This window comes from Pituophis catenifer, unplaced genomic scaffold, assembly GCF_029215685.1.
Source record: "Pituophis catenifer annectens isolate HBS135680 unplaced genomic scaffold, rPitCat1.0.hap2 SCAF_4, whole genome shotgun sequence".
Taxonomy (NCBI): domain Eukaryota; kingdom Metazoa; phylum Chordata; class Lepidosauria; order Squamata; family Colubridae; genus Pituophis; species Pituophis catenifer.
In genome coordinates, this window is record NW_027256884.1 from 130,382,903 (window position 1) to 130,397,116 (window position 14,214).

The 14,214-nt window shown below is 48.5% G+C and overlaps 1 protein-coding gene across 1 annotated transcript; it reads right to left on the reverse strand.

The window, feature by feature from the left end:
• Window positions 1-10,152: 10,152 nt before the first annotated feature.
• On the reverse strand, window positions 10,153-13,622 carry LIPT2 (lipoyl(octanoyl) transferase 2). Its single transcript, XM_070943685.1, has 2 exons — window positions 13,163-13,622; window positions 10,153-10,459 (listed from the first exon to the last, which is right to left on the reverse strand). The coding sequence occupies exons 1-2, from the start codon at window positions 13,620-13,622 to the stop codon at window positions 10,227-10,229; spliced, it is 693 nt and encodes a 230-aa protein (XP_070799786.1). The 3' UTR covers window positions 10,153-10,226.
• Between the last annotated feature and the right edge of the window lie 592 nt (window positions 13,623-14,214).

Consider the following 14,214-nt stretch of genomic DNA (forward strand, 5'->3'; position numbering starts at 1 on the left):
CAAGGATTCTATAAGAAGCTGGAGGTGGATAATTGCAGTGATTCGCTTAACAACGGTGGCAAGAAAATTGGTCAAAGCTCATTTAACAAAAGACTTGCTTAGCAACAGAAATGTTGGGCTCAATTGTGGTCGTAATCCATTGTGGACTACCTGGATAGGGACCCACCCACCAACCGAACCCGTAAAATATTAGCCTTCGACGTGGAACGTAAATCCCGTTTTAAGAAATGCATTTGTAGGGATGCAACATAGTTAGGGAGAGGCCGATCTAGACGTCAACGCCAACTCTTAAACTGACAATTAAAAAACAAAACACTGAGAAACGGGAGGCGTATTTCAGCCTTCTAAGATATATTGCCCGTGTTTTTAATACACCCGGAAGACAGGAAATTTACCCGCAGGTTGTACAGCTTGTGAAGTACTCAGGTGAACCTGACACACTCCAAGTTTCGTAACTTTGTGGAAAACAACGTCTGCCTTTAAAGGTGCAATTCTCCTCTGTGTGCCTCAAGGGATTAATTTTATTGCCATCTCTCTAGAACAGTGTTTCGCAACTTTGGCTGTTTTGAGATGGGTGGATTTCAACTCCCAGAATCCCCCTGCCAGCATGATTTAAGAGGAGTGGACTTCAACTCCCAGAATGCTGCAGCTAGCATGCTTTAAAATGGGTGGATTTCAACTCCCAGAATCTCCCTGCCAGCATGATTTAAGAGGAGTGGACTTCAATTCCCAGAATGCTGCAGCCAGCATGATTTAAGAGGAGTGGACTTCAATTCCCAGAATGCTGCAGCCAGCATGATTTAAGAGGAGTGGACTTCAATTCCCAGAATGCTGCAGCCAGCATGATTTAAGAGGAGTGGACTTCAATTCCCAGAATGCTGCAGCCAGCATGCTTTAAGACGGGTGGACTTCAACTCCCAGAATCCCCCTGCCAGCATGCTTTAAGAGGAGTGGACTTTAGTTCCCAGAATGCTGCAGCTAGCGTGCTTTAAGATGGGTGGACTTCAACTCCCAGAATCCCCCTGCCAGCATGATTTAAGAGAAGTGGATTTCAACTCCCAGAAGTCCCCAGCCAGCATGATTTAAGAGGAGTGGACTTCAATTCCCAGAATGCTGCAGCAAGCATGCTTTAAGATGGGTGGACTTCAACTCCCAGAATCCCCCTGCCAGTATGATTTAAGAGGAGTGGACTTTAGTTCCCAGAATGCTGCAGCTAGCGTGCTTTAAGACAGGTGGACTTCAGCTCCCAGAATTCCCCTGCCAGCATGATTTAAGATGGATGGACTTCAACTCCCAGAATCCCCCAGCCAGCATATCTGTTTTTTTTCCTCCAGTGATGTAAACAAGGATGAAAGCTGGTTTATCTGTGTGCTGCTTTAAAAACAAAATAATTCCACCGCATGTGTGTATCCATTCACCGCTATCACAATCTCCCTGTTATCACTCCAATTTGTTCCATGAACGGGCCCCGTTCATAAAGAAATTATGACTGCTTCTATTTCCTGGTTTTCCTCTCTCGCGGACCTCACTGCTCAGGATTTCCACTCACTCCAGGACGAGTCGGGTGTGTAAATGCAGCAAAGACAAATTCCTTGTGTGTCCAATCACACTTGACCAATAAAGAATTCTATTCTATTCTATCTATTCTAAATACAATCCCAACACTAAATGCACCAACAGCCACAGAGAGCTGGAAATGAGTCTCTGAAAAAAAGCTGGATGCCAAAGGGGTGCAAATCTTTCAGGGCCCCCCAAATCCTGTAACAATCAGAGTGATTGACACTTTGCAAGTTTTTCATTTCCTATCAAACCCAGAAGCAGAGTGAGTTTGCAGGAGGGGGGGTCATCAGCTGTCCAGAGTCACTCTGAATAGCCAAAGGGGGGGCATAAATAAAATAAGATGCAAATATAAATAAGATAAAATCTAAAAGAAAATATTAAAAAAATACATAAAATAAAACAAATAAAACAAAATTAAGTAAAATAAAACAAAACAGCTTATATCCCGAGACCTCTACAGCTGCCTATCCAAGCTCCTTGGGGAGGACTCGGTAGGTAGACAAAAATGCCACATTCCAGTCTGAACATCTGGCTGGCTGTGGAATGAATCATAAAATCAAACAAAAATGAAACAAAACAAAAAGCAAAGCAAAATAAAACAAAATAATAAAACGTAATATAAAATAAAGCATGTTGTAAAGGCTGCACAATTTCTGCACTGGGGGAAAGCAGGCTGACAGGTCACAGACTAAGATAGACAGACAGACAGACAGATGATAGCTGACCGATAGATGATAGATACAGATGTTAGATGATAGATAGTAAGATAGATACATAGATAGATGATAGACAGACAGACAGATTGAAACATAGAATAGAGAGAGAGAGATGATAAAAGAGAGAGACAGACAGATGATAGAAAATAGATGATAGATACATAGATAGATGATAGACAGGCAGACAGATAGATGAAAGAAGAGAGAGATGATAAAAGAAAGAGAGAGACGGACAGACAGACAGATGATAGAAGATAGATACATAGATAGATGATAGACAGACAGACAGATAGATGAAAGAAGAGAGAGATGATAAAAGAAAGAGAGAGACGGACAGACAGACAGATGATAGAAGATAGATACATAGATAGATGATAGACAGACAGACAGATAGATTGAAACATAGAATAGAGAGAGAGAGATGGTAAAAGAAAGAGACAGACAGACAGATGATAGAAGATAGATACATAGATAGATGATAGACAGACAGACAGATAGATGAAAGAAGAGAGAGATGATAAAAGAAAGAGAGAGACCGACAGACAGACAGATGATAGAAGATAGATACATAGATAGATGATAGACAGACAGACAGATTGAAACATAGAATAGAGAGAGAGAGATGGTAAAAGAAAGAGACAGACAGACAGATGATAGAAGATAGATACATAGATAGATGATAGACAGACAGACAGATTGAAACATAGAATAGAAAGAGAGAGATGATAAAAGAGAGAGAGAGACAGACAGATGATAGAAGATAGATACATAGATAGATGATAGACAGACAGACAGATAGATGAAAGAAGAGAGAGATGATAAAAGAAAGAGAGAGACGGACAGACAGACAGATGATAGAAGATAGATACATAGATAGATGATAGACAGACAGACAGATAGATTGAAACATAGAATAGAGAGAGAGAGATGGTAAAAGAAAGAGACAGACAGACAGACAGATGATAGAAGATAGATACATAGATAGATGATAGACAGACAGACAGACAGATGATTGAGATAGCTAGATAGAGATAGATAGATACAAGAAGATAGACAGATAGATGAAAGATAAAAGAGAGAGACATACAGACAGATGATAGGATAGATAGATGATTGAGAGAGAGAAATAGAGATAGATACAGATAGATGATAGACAGATGAAAGAAGAGAGAGAGATGATAAAAGAAAGAGAGAAGGACAGGCAGACAGATGACAGAAGATAGATACATAGATAGATGATAGACAGACAGACACAGATAGATAGCTAGATAAATGATTGAGAGATAGATATAGAGAGGGGGGCAGGGGGAGGGAGGGAGGGAGGGAGAGAGAGTTTGGGGTGACTCCCCCAAGTCTTCATGTTCACAAGGGTCTCGTTGTCTGATCCAGGTGGATTTCAACACTCCCCCAGAGTGAGACTTTTGCAGAAACCCCAAAAGCCTCTCTTAATTAGCCTGCATGTGCACGCATGTCGGTGGGGGGGGGGGCGCGTCTTTCCCACGCACCGATTGCTGACTCTGAGGTGGGAATCCGCTTCTGCTGCTCGTCAGGCTTTCCCATCTGGGTCCGTCCGTCCGTCCGCCCGCCATCCCCCGGGGGGCGGGGTCTGTCTTGCAAAGAGACCCTAACCCCGGTCGTCCCCTTCTAATTCGCACAACCTTCTAAAGCTGCAGGGATTCCCAACCTTTGGCCCCTTTTAAGCGTGGGGAGGTTTCAACTCTCCGCATTGGCCAGCCCGGGGGGACTTCGAAGCCCCCCATCCCCACCCCTAATCTTAAACTTGCTTAAAGTTGGCAAAGGCTCTTCTAAGCTAACTGGCTGCGTTCCCACGACCCGTGCAGACCCTCCAACCGAACCCGGGTTCCAGCTGACCCGGAGGACGCGAGTCAGCCACCCGCGGAGCCTCTGCGGGGATTTCGTCTTTCAACATCAGTCCAATCGGGGTCTTCTCGCCTGCAAAGGGTGCCCACCTCCCCCCCCCCAAAAGACCCGGGACTAAGCAAGCGAGGGGCGCTCTGCACGTGCCCAGAGGCGCCCTCGCCCATCGCCCAGGCTGCAAACTGGCTCCGATCTGCCCACCCCAACAAGCCCACGACGGCCGCAACTCACCTCTGCCCCGGGTGCCACGGCTGGCAGCCTCGCCCGCCCGCCCGCCCGCCGCTGGCCAAGCCCAGTCCGCGGGCGCCGCCTCGGGGCGAGGCTCCGGCCACCCCTTCCTCCGCCCGCGGAACGGGAATCCCGGATCGGCTTGACCGGTGGAACTCCCCGCCTGGGGGTGGAGTGGGGCGTGGGGTTTCAAGGGACGGCGGGAGCCCGCGGGCGCCAGGGACAATGGGCGGGCAACGAGCTGCGGGCGCAGGTTGCAGATCGCGCAGCCGGCTGGGCGCTCCGCGAGTCGGACCGAGCTCCGAGGCTTCCCCGCGCACGCCAACCCTGCAAGGTAGGTCAGGCAGACTTAAAAGACCTGGTTCTTTTTTTGTAAACTAAAGTTTTCCCGTTGTGTGTGTGTGTGTGTGTGTGGATAGATTAATATCAGATTCTTCCCCCCCCTCATTCTACAGGTAGTCCTCGATTTACAACCGCTCATTTAGTGACCGTTCGAACGACCCTAGGAAAAAAAAGGGAGTTATGACCGTTTTTTTCACCGTTGCTGCATCTCCAGGGTCACGGGATCAAAATTTAGACGCTTGGCCACTGATTCATATTTATGACTGTCGCAGCGTCCCAAGGTCACTTGATCCCCTTTTGCAATCTTCTGATGAACAAAGTCCATGGAGAAGCTGGATTCGTTTAACGACCGGGTGGCTCACTTAGGAACGGCAGAACAGCGGTGGCGAAAAAGGTCGTGAAAATGGAGCAAAATTCACTGAACCACTGTCTTGTCTTGGCAACAAAAAAAATTGGGGGCTTAATTGGGTCGTATGTCGAGGACTGCCTGTACTCCCTCCCTCCCTCCTCCTCTTTCAACTTGGGCTGTGAATGGTGTTTTGTAGCATTTTATTTCTCTCATTTTTCTCTTTTGAGCACACCTTGTGTAAGTTTAATAAATAAAATAGGTCAGCAGGGGGCGCTTAATAAGGATGAAAGGGGGGGGTTAAAGCCAGAAATTGCAAGCCCACCCCCCACCCTAAAGTTGGTTGGGCACATTCCCGCACCCCCAACCCACATCTCCAGCCCTTGGGGGCCCCAAAAAGATGATTTGGGGATCTCTTGGAAGCAGCCTTTCCAAAGACGAAGGATTGGACTACAAGGTCCATCCTCCCCAGCCCACACCACAGGAGAGGAGCTGAAGACCAGCCAACAATTCTGCATGGTGGCTGATGGTGAAGACAGACAGACAGTTCGCAGCCGTAGGAGGACTACAATTCCAACAATGCTGATCCTTGGCAAGCCTGGGTGGGGAGCATGGCTGTTGTAGTCCACCCTCAAAGGAAGCGGGGGAAACAAACATTAAGATAACAAGGGGATAATATATTTTAAGACCTCCAAGCTCCAACCCATTCCCCGGGAATGCAATAAAGGCTGGACTACAACTCCCATCAGCCCCAGCTGACTGCCCTCTTTTGACTTTTTTGACCCCCCCACTGCGCAGCACATTAATAGAGAGGATGAATACATGTGCTTAAATAAATACTTTACATTGAATGTGTAAATCTTTAATAAAACACATTTTATGTTGAATGGATGTTGTTTAATTTAAAAAATGGTTTATGTTGAATGAATTTATGTTTCGATAAATAAATCTTTATGCTAAATGGATAACTATTAAATAAATAAATCATTGTGCTGTAGCTGCCAGGTTTAGGATTTTCTGATGCGGATTTTTTAAAACGTTTTCAGCTGCCTGGGGTCGCTTGTGTGCGAGTTGGGAAGCCGTATAAATTTGTCTTCATAAAATAAAATTGCCTTTCATACATTTTCTCTCCTTTGCACGCTGCTGCCTTAAACCATAATTAATCCACGATGCTGAGCTGATATACTTTGCTTCCCCGCAGCCAACAGATCCTGATTTATAACTAGCCAACCTTGATACTTAATTGAGGGACAGCAGAGACAAGGGGGGAGAGAAAATGACCTTGATTTTAAGTCAAAATGTGTGTCTTGGAAATTCCCAAAAATGGATTTTAATGAGTTCAGACATTAAAAAAAAATCTCACAATAGCAGGAGAAATGCAGTTTTTTGGTTAACAAGGCACTGATTAAATAGGCTTTATTTGCATATGTATTTAAACTATTTCTCCCCCCTCAAACTGGTGAAACAAGCAAAATAGCTATCATAGGTAGTCCTCGACTTACAACAGTTCATTTAGTGACCGTCCAAAGTTACGACGGCACTGAAAAAAGTTGACTTATGAATGTTTCTCACACTTACGACCCTTGTAACATCCCCCGTGTTCAAAATTTGGACGCTGACTCATATTTACGACGGTTGCCGTGTCCCGGGGGGGGCAGGGAGATGGTCACATGATCCCCTTTTGCGACCTTCTCACGAGCAAAGGCAATGGGGAAGCCAGATTCACTTAATGACATGATTGACATGTCATGAAGTGAATCTGGCTTCCCCACTGACATAAGCATGATTGACTTAACGACGGCAGCGATTTGTTTAACTATGGTGGCCAAAAGGTTGTAAAATGAGGCAAAACCCTTGCTTAGTAGTGGACATTTGGGGACTGAATTGTGGTCATAAGTCGAGGACTACTGGCCTCCAGCCTTCCTTCCACCTGATCCTTTGACCAAGCAGCAACGTCCCTACATCTGTCATTAAGCGAGGACCGTGTGTGCTTCTCGTGACTTCCAACGATGCTTCAGGTAGTCCTCGACTTACAAACCACAACAGAGCCCAAAATTTCTTTTGCTAACCGAAACAATTGCATTGTCCCGTTTTACAACCTTGCTCTTAAGTGAATCCCTGCAAAGTTACCTTAGTGACACAGTTGTTAAGTGAATCCAGCTTTCTCCATTGACTCTGCTGCTCGGAAAGTCGCAAAAGGGGAATCCCGTGATCTTGGGACACCGCGACCGTCGTTAAGTATGAACCAGCTGCCAAGCAATCTGAATTTTGACCGCATAAGCGTGGGGACGCTGCAAAGGTTGTAAGTGTGAAAAATGATCATGTCACTTTTTTCAGTGTCGTCGTAACTTGGGTCACTAACTGAAAGTTCGTAAATTGAGGACCAAGGGGCAGCCTCTCCTCCTCAAGGGAAATTCAGGCCAAGTATTATGTCGATGCCTTGGAAAATGCCGCGTTTGCAAGAGGGCACAGTGGAAGGTGGATTCTTGCAAAGTCATAAATCGAAGCCGGACAGAATTAATTCCGTTCTTGTCCAGAGAGAACCGGTTAAAACAGTATTTCTCAACCTTGAAAGCTTGAAGATGGGTGGACTTCAACTCCCAGAATCCCCCAGCCAAAAGAACCCACGTCCACCCAGCAAAAGTCAACCTTTCTGTGTCCCTATTGTGGCCCGTCAGCGGCCTGTGCAGCTACTAGCTGATTCCGACAGCGAGGAGGCTGGTGTGGTGCAGCCTGTGCAACTGGCGCTCGAGTCAGACAATGAGGAGGCTGGAGAAGATGTGGTGCCAGAGGCGAGGATTCAGCCAGGGCCTTCAGAACCTCCATAAGTGAAGAGGAAGAAGAGGAGGAGCCTCTTCTCGATGCACGGGCGTGCAGAGCTGCCAAAAGGCAGGAGTGGCTCCTCAGGAGGAGGTCTCCTCGAGAGTAAGGTTTGGGGCTAATTGGCCACTCCCTTAGCCTATTTAAGGAGGAACCCCGACTGAAGCAATTTGCAGGGAACAACTTTAGTTCACTCTCCTTCACGTCTGGATTCTCTGCAAATTGCTTCTGGGCTTTCTGCCAACCTTAGTAAGACTGTGATTACTTTATCTTAGAATTCTTGTAGGCTGTTAAGAAAGTTTATTAACAGCCTTTGGTTGAAAAAGACTTGAGTTATTTGAGTAAAATAAGCTTTGTATAGATTTTGTGGGTGCTGCGTTCTTTGGGGTCAGTAGCTGGGGCAGAACAGTCCCCTTTGACCTGAAGCATCGTCTCCTATACCGGCAGTCCTCGACGTACGACCACAACTGGGCCCCAACATTTCAGTGGTTAAGTGAGACATCTGTTAAATAAGTTTTGCCCTGACTTTACAACATTTGCTGCTAACTGAATCATTGCAGTGGAGAAGTTAGTAACCCAGTTGTTAAGTGAATCCGGCTTCCCGCTTTGACTGGGCTGGTCAGAAGGTCAGCAAAAGGGGATCACGTGACCCCGGGACACTGCGACAGTCATAAATGTTGCCAAGCGCTGGATTTTCATCAGCAAAGGGGATGCGGCAAAGATAAAAACTGTGGAAAACAGTCATAAGCCATATTTTTCAATGCCATTGTGACTTTGGATGGTCACTAAATGAACTGTTGTAAGTTGAGGACTACCTGTATTGTACACACACACACTCTCTCTCGATGGATGGATGGATGGATGGATGGACGGACAGATAGATAGATAGATAGATAGATAGATAGATAGATAGATAGATAGATAGATAGATAGATAGAGTAGATGGATGGATGGATGGATGGATGGATGGGAGATAGATGATAAGAGAAATTGGATAAATGGATAGAGATAAACGATAGATAGATGGATCAGAGGGAGAAAAATATAAAGAGAGAGAGATTAACTTTATTGTCACTTTAAATGTACACTAATCAACATATATTAAAATGAAATGACGATGGATGGATAGATAAGAAAGATAAAATAGATAGTAAGATAGATAGATAGATAGATAGATAGATAGATAGATAGATAGATAGATGGATCAGAGAGAGAAAAATATGAAGAGACAGATTTATTGTCACTTTAAATGTCCACTAATCAACATACATTAAAATGAAATAGATTAAATAAAGATAGTGAGATTAGATAGATAGATAGATAGATAGATAGATAGATAGATAGATAGAGTGGATGGATGGGATAGATGAGATAATTGGAAGGATTGATGGATGGATGGAGAGAGAGAAAGTGGATGGATGGATAGATCAGAGAGAAAAATATAAAGATGAGAGAGAGATTAACTTTATTGTCACTTTAAATGTACATTAATCAATCAAGTACAAATGTACATTTAATAATACATTAAAATGAAATAGTGATGGATGGATGGAGATGGATGGATGGACAAATGGATATATAAGATAGATAAAATAAAGATAGTGAGATAAGATAGATAGATAGATAGATAGATAGATAGATAGATAGATAGATAGATAGATAGATAGATAATATACACACACGTATTTGCTGAAGCTGTATTTAAACTAAAGTTGGATATCAGTGATTGCATTTGGGGTTTGGGCCTGAGGTTTGCTTTTCCTGAGGCTCTCCGCTCTCTCTCTGGCCCACTCCAGGTTTGGCACATTCGTGAAACATTGTTTTATTGATGCAAAACCAGAGAGTGTGATTGAGAGGCAGTCTGGTCTAGTGGTCCAGGTGCTGGCTTAGGAACCAGGAGAAGGTGAGTTCTAGTCCTGCCTTAGGCATGAAAGCCAGCTGGGTGACAAATGACTCACATTTATGACCACTGGTGGTGTCCCAAGGTCACGTGATCCCCTTTTGCGACCTTCTGGCAAGCAAAGTCAATGGGGAAGCCATTTAACAGTTGTTACTCACTTAACGACTGCGGTAAAGTCACTTAACAAATGTGGCAAGGAAAGTCGTAAAATGAGGCAAAAATCACTTAACTAATTTCTCAATTTAACGACAGAAATTTCAGGCTCCGTTGTGTTCGGAAGTTGAGGACTACCTGTGCCAGAAGTCCAGGTCCTTGCATCGTGTTGATACGCTCCGTCCGCCAGGAATAAAACCCGCTACCCAGAAAAACTCCATAATTTAATCTTTTCCGAAGAGACAATCCAGGATCTTGCAACGCGATCAGCATGTTAGGTCCATCATTCCTGCAAACCAGGTTCCTCTCTTAAACTACAGTTAAAGACTTCTTGGAAAACTTCCAGGAAGGGCTGCGTGGCCTCTTCCACCGAGACATGTCTCTGCAGCTCCTGGCTTAGGGAGGTCACCCCCAGCCCCTCCAGGCCACACGGGACGATGTGGTCGAACCACGTCAAATCGGTGCAACAGTTCAGGGCCAGTCCGTGCGTGGTGATATGTCTGCCACAATGCACACCTGGAGAGAGATGGCATCCGTATATGACATAGGTACAATTATTATTATTATTTATTATTTATTCAATTTATATACCGCCCTTCTCCTAGTGGACTCAATATTCATACAATGTCAATATAATATTGTACAAGAATAGTAATCAATGAATGGTGATACAATATTACTACAATATTACAATATTACTTACAATAATTATTGTAATGCAATAATAATAATAATAGTTGACTGAGTTTCATGCTTAATGAATAAATAATAATAAGCTTATTATAATTTATAATTTATTATAATTATATATATATTATATATAATATATATTATAATTTATAATTATAATATAATATAATTATAATTATTATTATTATATTATAATAATAATAATAAGTTAATAGCTCAGCTCAACCTGCTGAGCAATTAACCAGCCTCAAAGGCTGTGAATCTCACTAAAGATTAACTAATAATAATAACAATAGTAACAACAACCCGTATCAACCATTAGCACCACTTAATGGTATTTGTGATGCATTTTTGAATGTTCAGTTGACTTGAATTTCATGTTTAATGAATAAAATATATAATAATAATATTGTAATGTCCCCCTCCCATCACTGATTCCAGGAGCCCCAAGCTGGGCAAGATCCATGGGTACGGTAGTCCACTCTCTATTTGCAGCCTGCAGTCTGGGCTGGCTGGGCAGCATGGGCCCGGCAGTCCCTCTCCTATCACAGCACTGGGGAACCCCAAGAGTGGGCCCAGGAGCCCAGGGTGGCTGAGGACCATGGGTAGGGTAGCCTCCTTCCCATTAGCAACCCTGGCTGGCTGGGCATCATGGGCCTGGCAGTCCCCCACCTATCACTGATTCTGTAGCCTCAGGGTGGGCAACATGTATGGGTACGATAGCCCCCTCCCCATTGGCAGCCCTGGCTGGCTGTGCACCATGGGCCTAGTAGTCCCTCCCCTCTCCCAGCATGGGGGGGGCAGGCTGGGAAAGATCCATGGGTACAGTAGTCAACTCCCACTTTGCAGCCTGCAGCCGGCCATGCACCATGGGCCTAGTAGTCCCTCTCCTCTACCAGCACTGGGGAGCTGCAGGGTGGGCAATATGCATGGGTATGATAGCCCCCTCCCCATAGGCAGCCCTGGCCGGCTGGGCACCATGGGCCTGGTGGTCCCTCTCCTCTCCCAGCACTGGGGGCCCCCAGGGTGGGCGACATGGATGGGTACAGTTACAGTGGCCCACCCTCACTTTGCATCCTGCAGCCTGAGCCAGCCATGCACCATGGGCCTGGTAGTCCCTCTCCTCTCCCAGCACTGGGGGGCCCCAGGCTGGGCAAGATCCATGGGTACAATAGTCCACTCCCACTCTGCAGCCTGCAGCCGGCCGTGCACCATGGGCCTAGTAGTCCCTCTCCTCTCCCAGCACTGGGGGCCCCCAGGGTGGGCGACATGGATGGGTACAGTTACAGTGGCCCACCCTCACTTTGCATCCTGCAGCCTGAGCCGGCCATGCACCATGGGCCTAGTAGTCCCTCTCCTCTACCAGCACTGGGGAGCTGCAGGGTGGGCAATATGCATGGGTATGATAGCCCCCTCCCCATAGGCAGCCCTGGCCGGCTGGGCACCATGGGCCTGGTGGTCCCTCTCCTCTCCCAGCACTGGGGGCCCCCAGGGTGGGCGACATGGATGGGTACAGTTACAGTGGCCCACCCTCACTTTGCATCCTGCAGCCTGAGCCGGCCATGCACCATGGGCCTAGTAGTCCCTCTCCTCTCCCAGCACTGGGGAGCCGCAGGGTGGGCAATATGCATGGGTACGATAGCCCCCTCCCCATAGGCAGCGCTGGCCGGCTGGGCACCATGGGCCTGGTGGTCCCTCTCCTCTCCCAGCACTGGGGGCCCCCAGGGTGGGCGACATGGATGGGTACAGTTACAGTGGCCCACCCTCACTTTGCATCCTGCAGCCTGAGCCAGCCATGCACCATGGGCCTGGTAGTCCCTCTCCTCTCCCAGCACTGGGGGCCCCCAGGGTGGGCGACATGGATGGGTACAGTTACAGTGGCCCACCCTCACTTTGCATCCTGCAGCCTGAGCCGGCCATGCACCATGGGCCTAGTAGTCCCTCTCCTCTACCAGCACTGGGGAGCTGCAGGGTGGGCAATATGCATGGGTATGATAGCCCCCTCCCCATAGGCAGCCCTGGCCGGCTGGGCACCATGGGCCTGGTGGTCCCTCTCCTCTCCCAGCACTGGGGGCCCCCAGGGTGGGCGACATGGATGGGTACAGTTACAGTGGCCCACCCTCACTTTGCATCCTGCAGCCTGAGCCAGCCATGCACCATGGGCCTGGTAGTCCCTCTCCTCTCCCAGCACTGGGGGGCCCCAGGCTGGGCAAGATCCATGGGTACAATAGTCCACTCCCACTCTGCAGCCTGCAGCCGGCCGTGCACCATGGGCCTAGTAGTCCCTCTCCTCTCCCAGCACTGGGGGCCCCCAGGGTGGGCGACATGGATGGGTACAGTTACAGTGGCCCACCCTCACTTTGCATCCTGCAGCCTGAGCCGGCCATGCACCATGGGCCTAGTAGTCCCTCTCCTCTGCCAGCACCGGGGGGGCCCCCAGTAGCCCACTCCCACTTTGCATCCTGAGCCAGCCGGCCGGCCGTGCCCCATGGGCCCGGCAGTCCCTCCCGTCTCCCCCGCGGGGCTCACCGATGGCGCAGAGCTTGCGGTCTCCGAGCCAGACGCCGGTGCGGGGCGGCGGGAGGGCCCGGGCGTGGGGGAGGCCGAGGCGGCGGCAGGCGTCCCGGGCCAGGCGCTCCAGGGCGGCCACGTAGGCGCGCAGGGCCAGGCGGCGGCGGCGCAGGTCCAGCACCGGGTAGGCCACCAGCTGGCCCGGCCCGTGGAAGGTCAGCCGCCCGCCGCGCCCCACCAGCGCCACCTCCGCCCCCAGCGCCCGCAGCCGCCCCGCCGCCCCCGCCGCCGCCCCCTCCAGCCCCCGCAGCCCCGCCGTGTAGACCGGGCCCCGCGGCTCCCACAGCACCAGCCGCTCCGGAGCTCCCGCCGCCGCCCGCAGCGCCGCCGCCCCCGCCGCCTGAGCCCCCAGCGACGCCCCCAGCGACGCCCGCCCCAGCCGCACCAGCACCACCGCCGCCGCCGCCTGCAAAGGCATGGCCCTTCCCCCAGGAGCGCTTTTGCAACAGGGCGCCCGCGGGCCCCACGCGCCCCGCCCCGCCCGTCCCCGGACAGGCCCCGCCCCCCCCGCACGTTTCCTTTCTTCCTTCCTTCTTTCCTTCCTTCCTCTCTTTCACTTTCACTTCACTTTCCCCCCTTCCTTCCTTCTCCTTTCCTTCTTTCCACTTTCCTTTTCTTCTCTCGCTTCCTTCCCATTCTTTCCCCTCCCTTTTATCCCCTTCCTTCCTTCCCTCTCTGCTTCCCTTCCTTTCACTCTCACTTCACTTTCCTCCCCTTTTTCTCCTCCCTCCCTCCTTCCTTCCTTCTTTCCTTCCTCCCTGTCTCCTTCCTTTCTTTCCACTTTCACTTCACTTTCCCCCCTCCTTCCTTCCTTCCCCTCTTCCCCCTTCTCATTCCCTTCCTTCTCTTCTCTCGCTTCCTTCCCATTCTTTCTCCTCCCTTTTATCTCCTTCCTTCCATATCTTTCCTTCTTCTCTCCCTCCCCCTCTGCTTCCCGTCTTTCCACTTCCATTTCACTTTCCTTCCCTTTCCCTCCCTCCCTCTCTCCCTCTTTTCCTTCTTTTCACTTC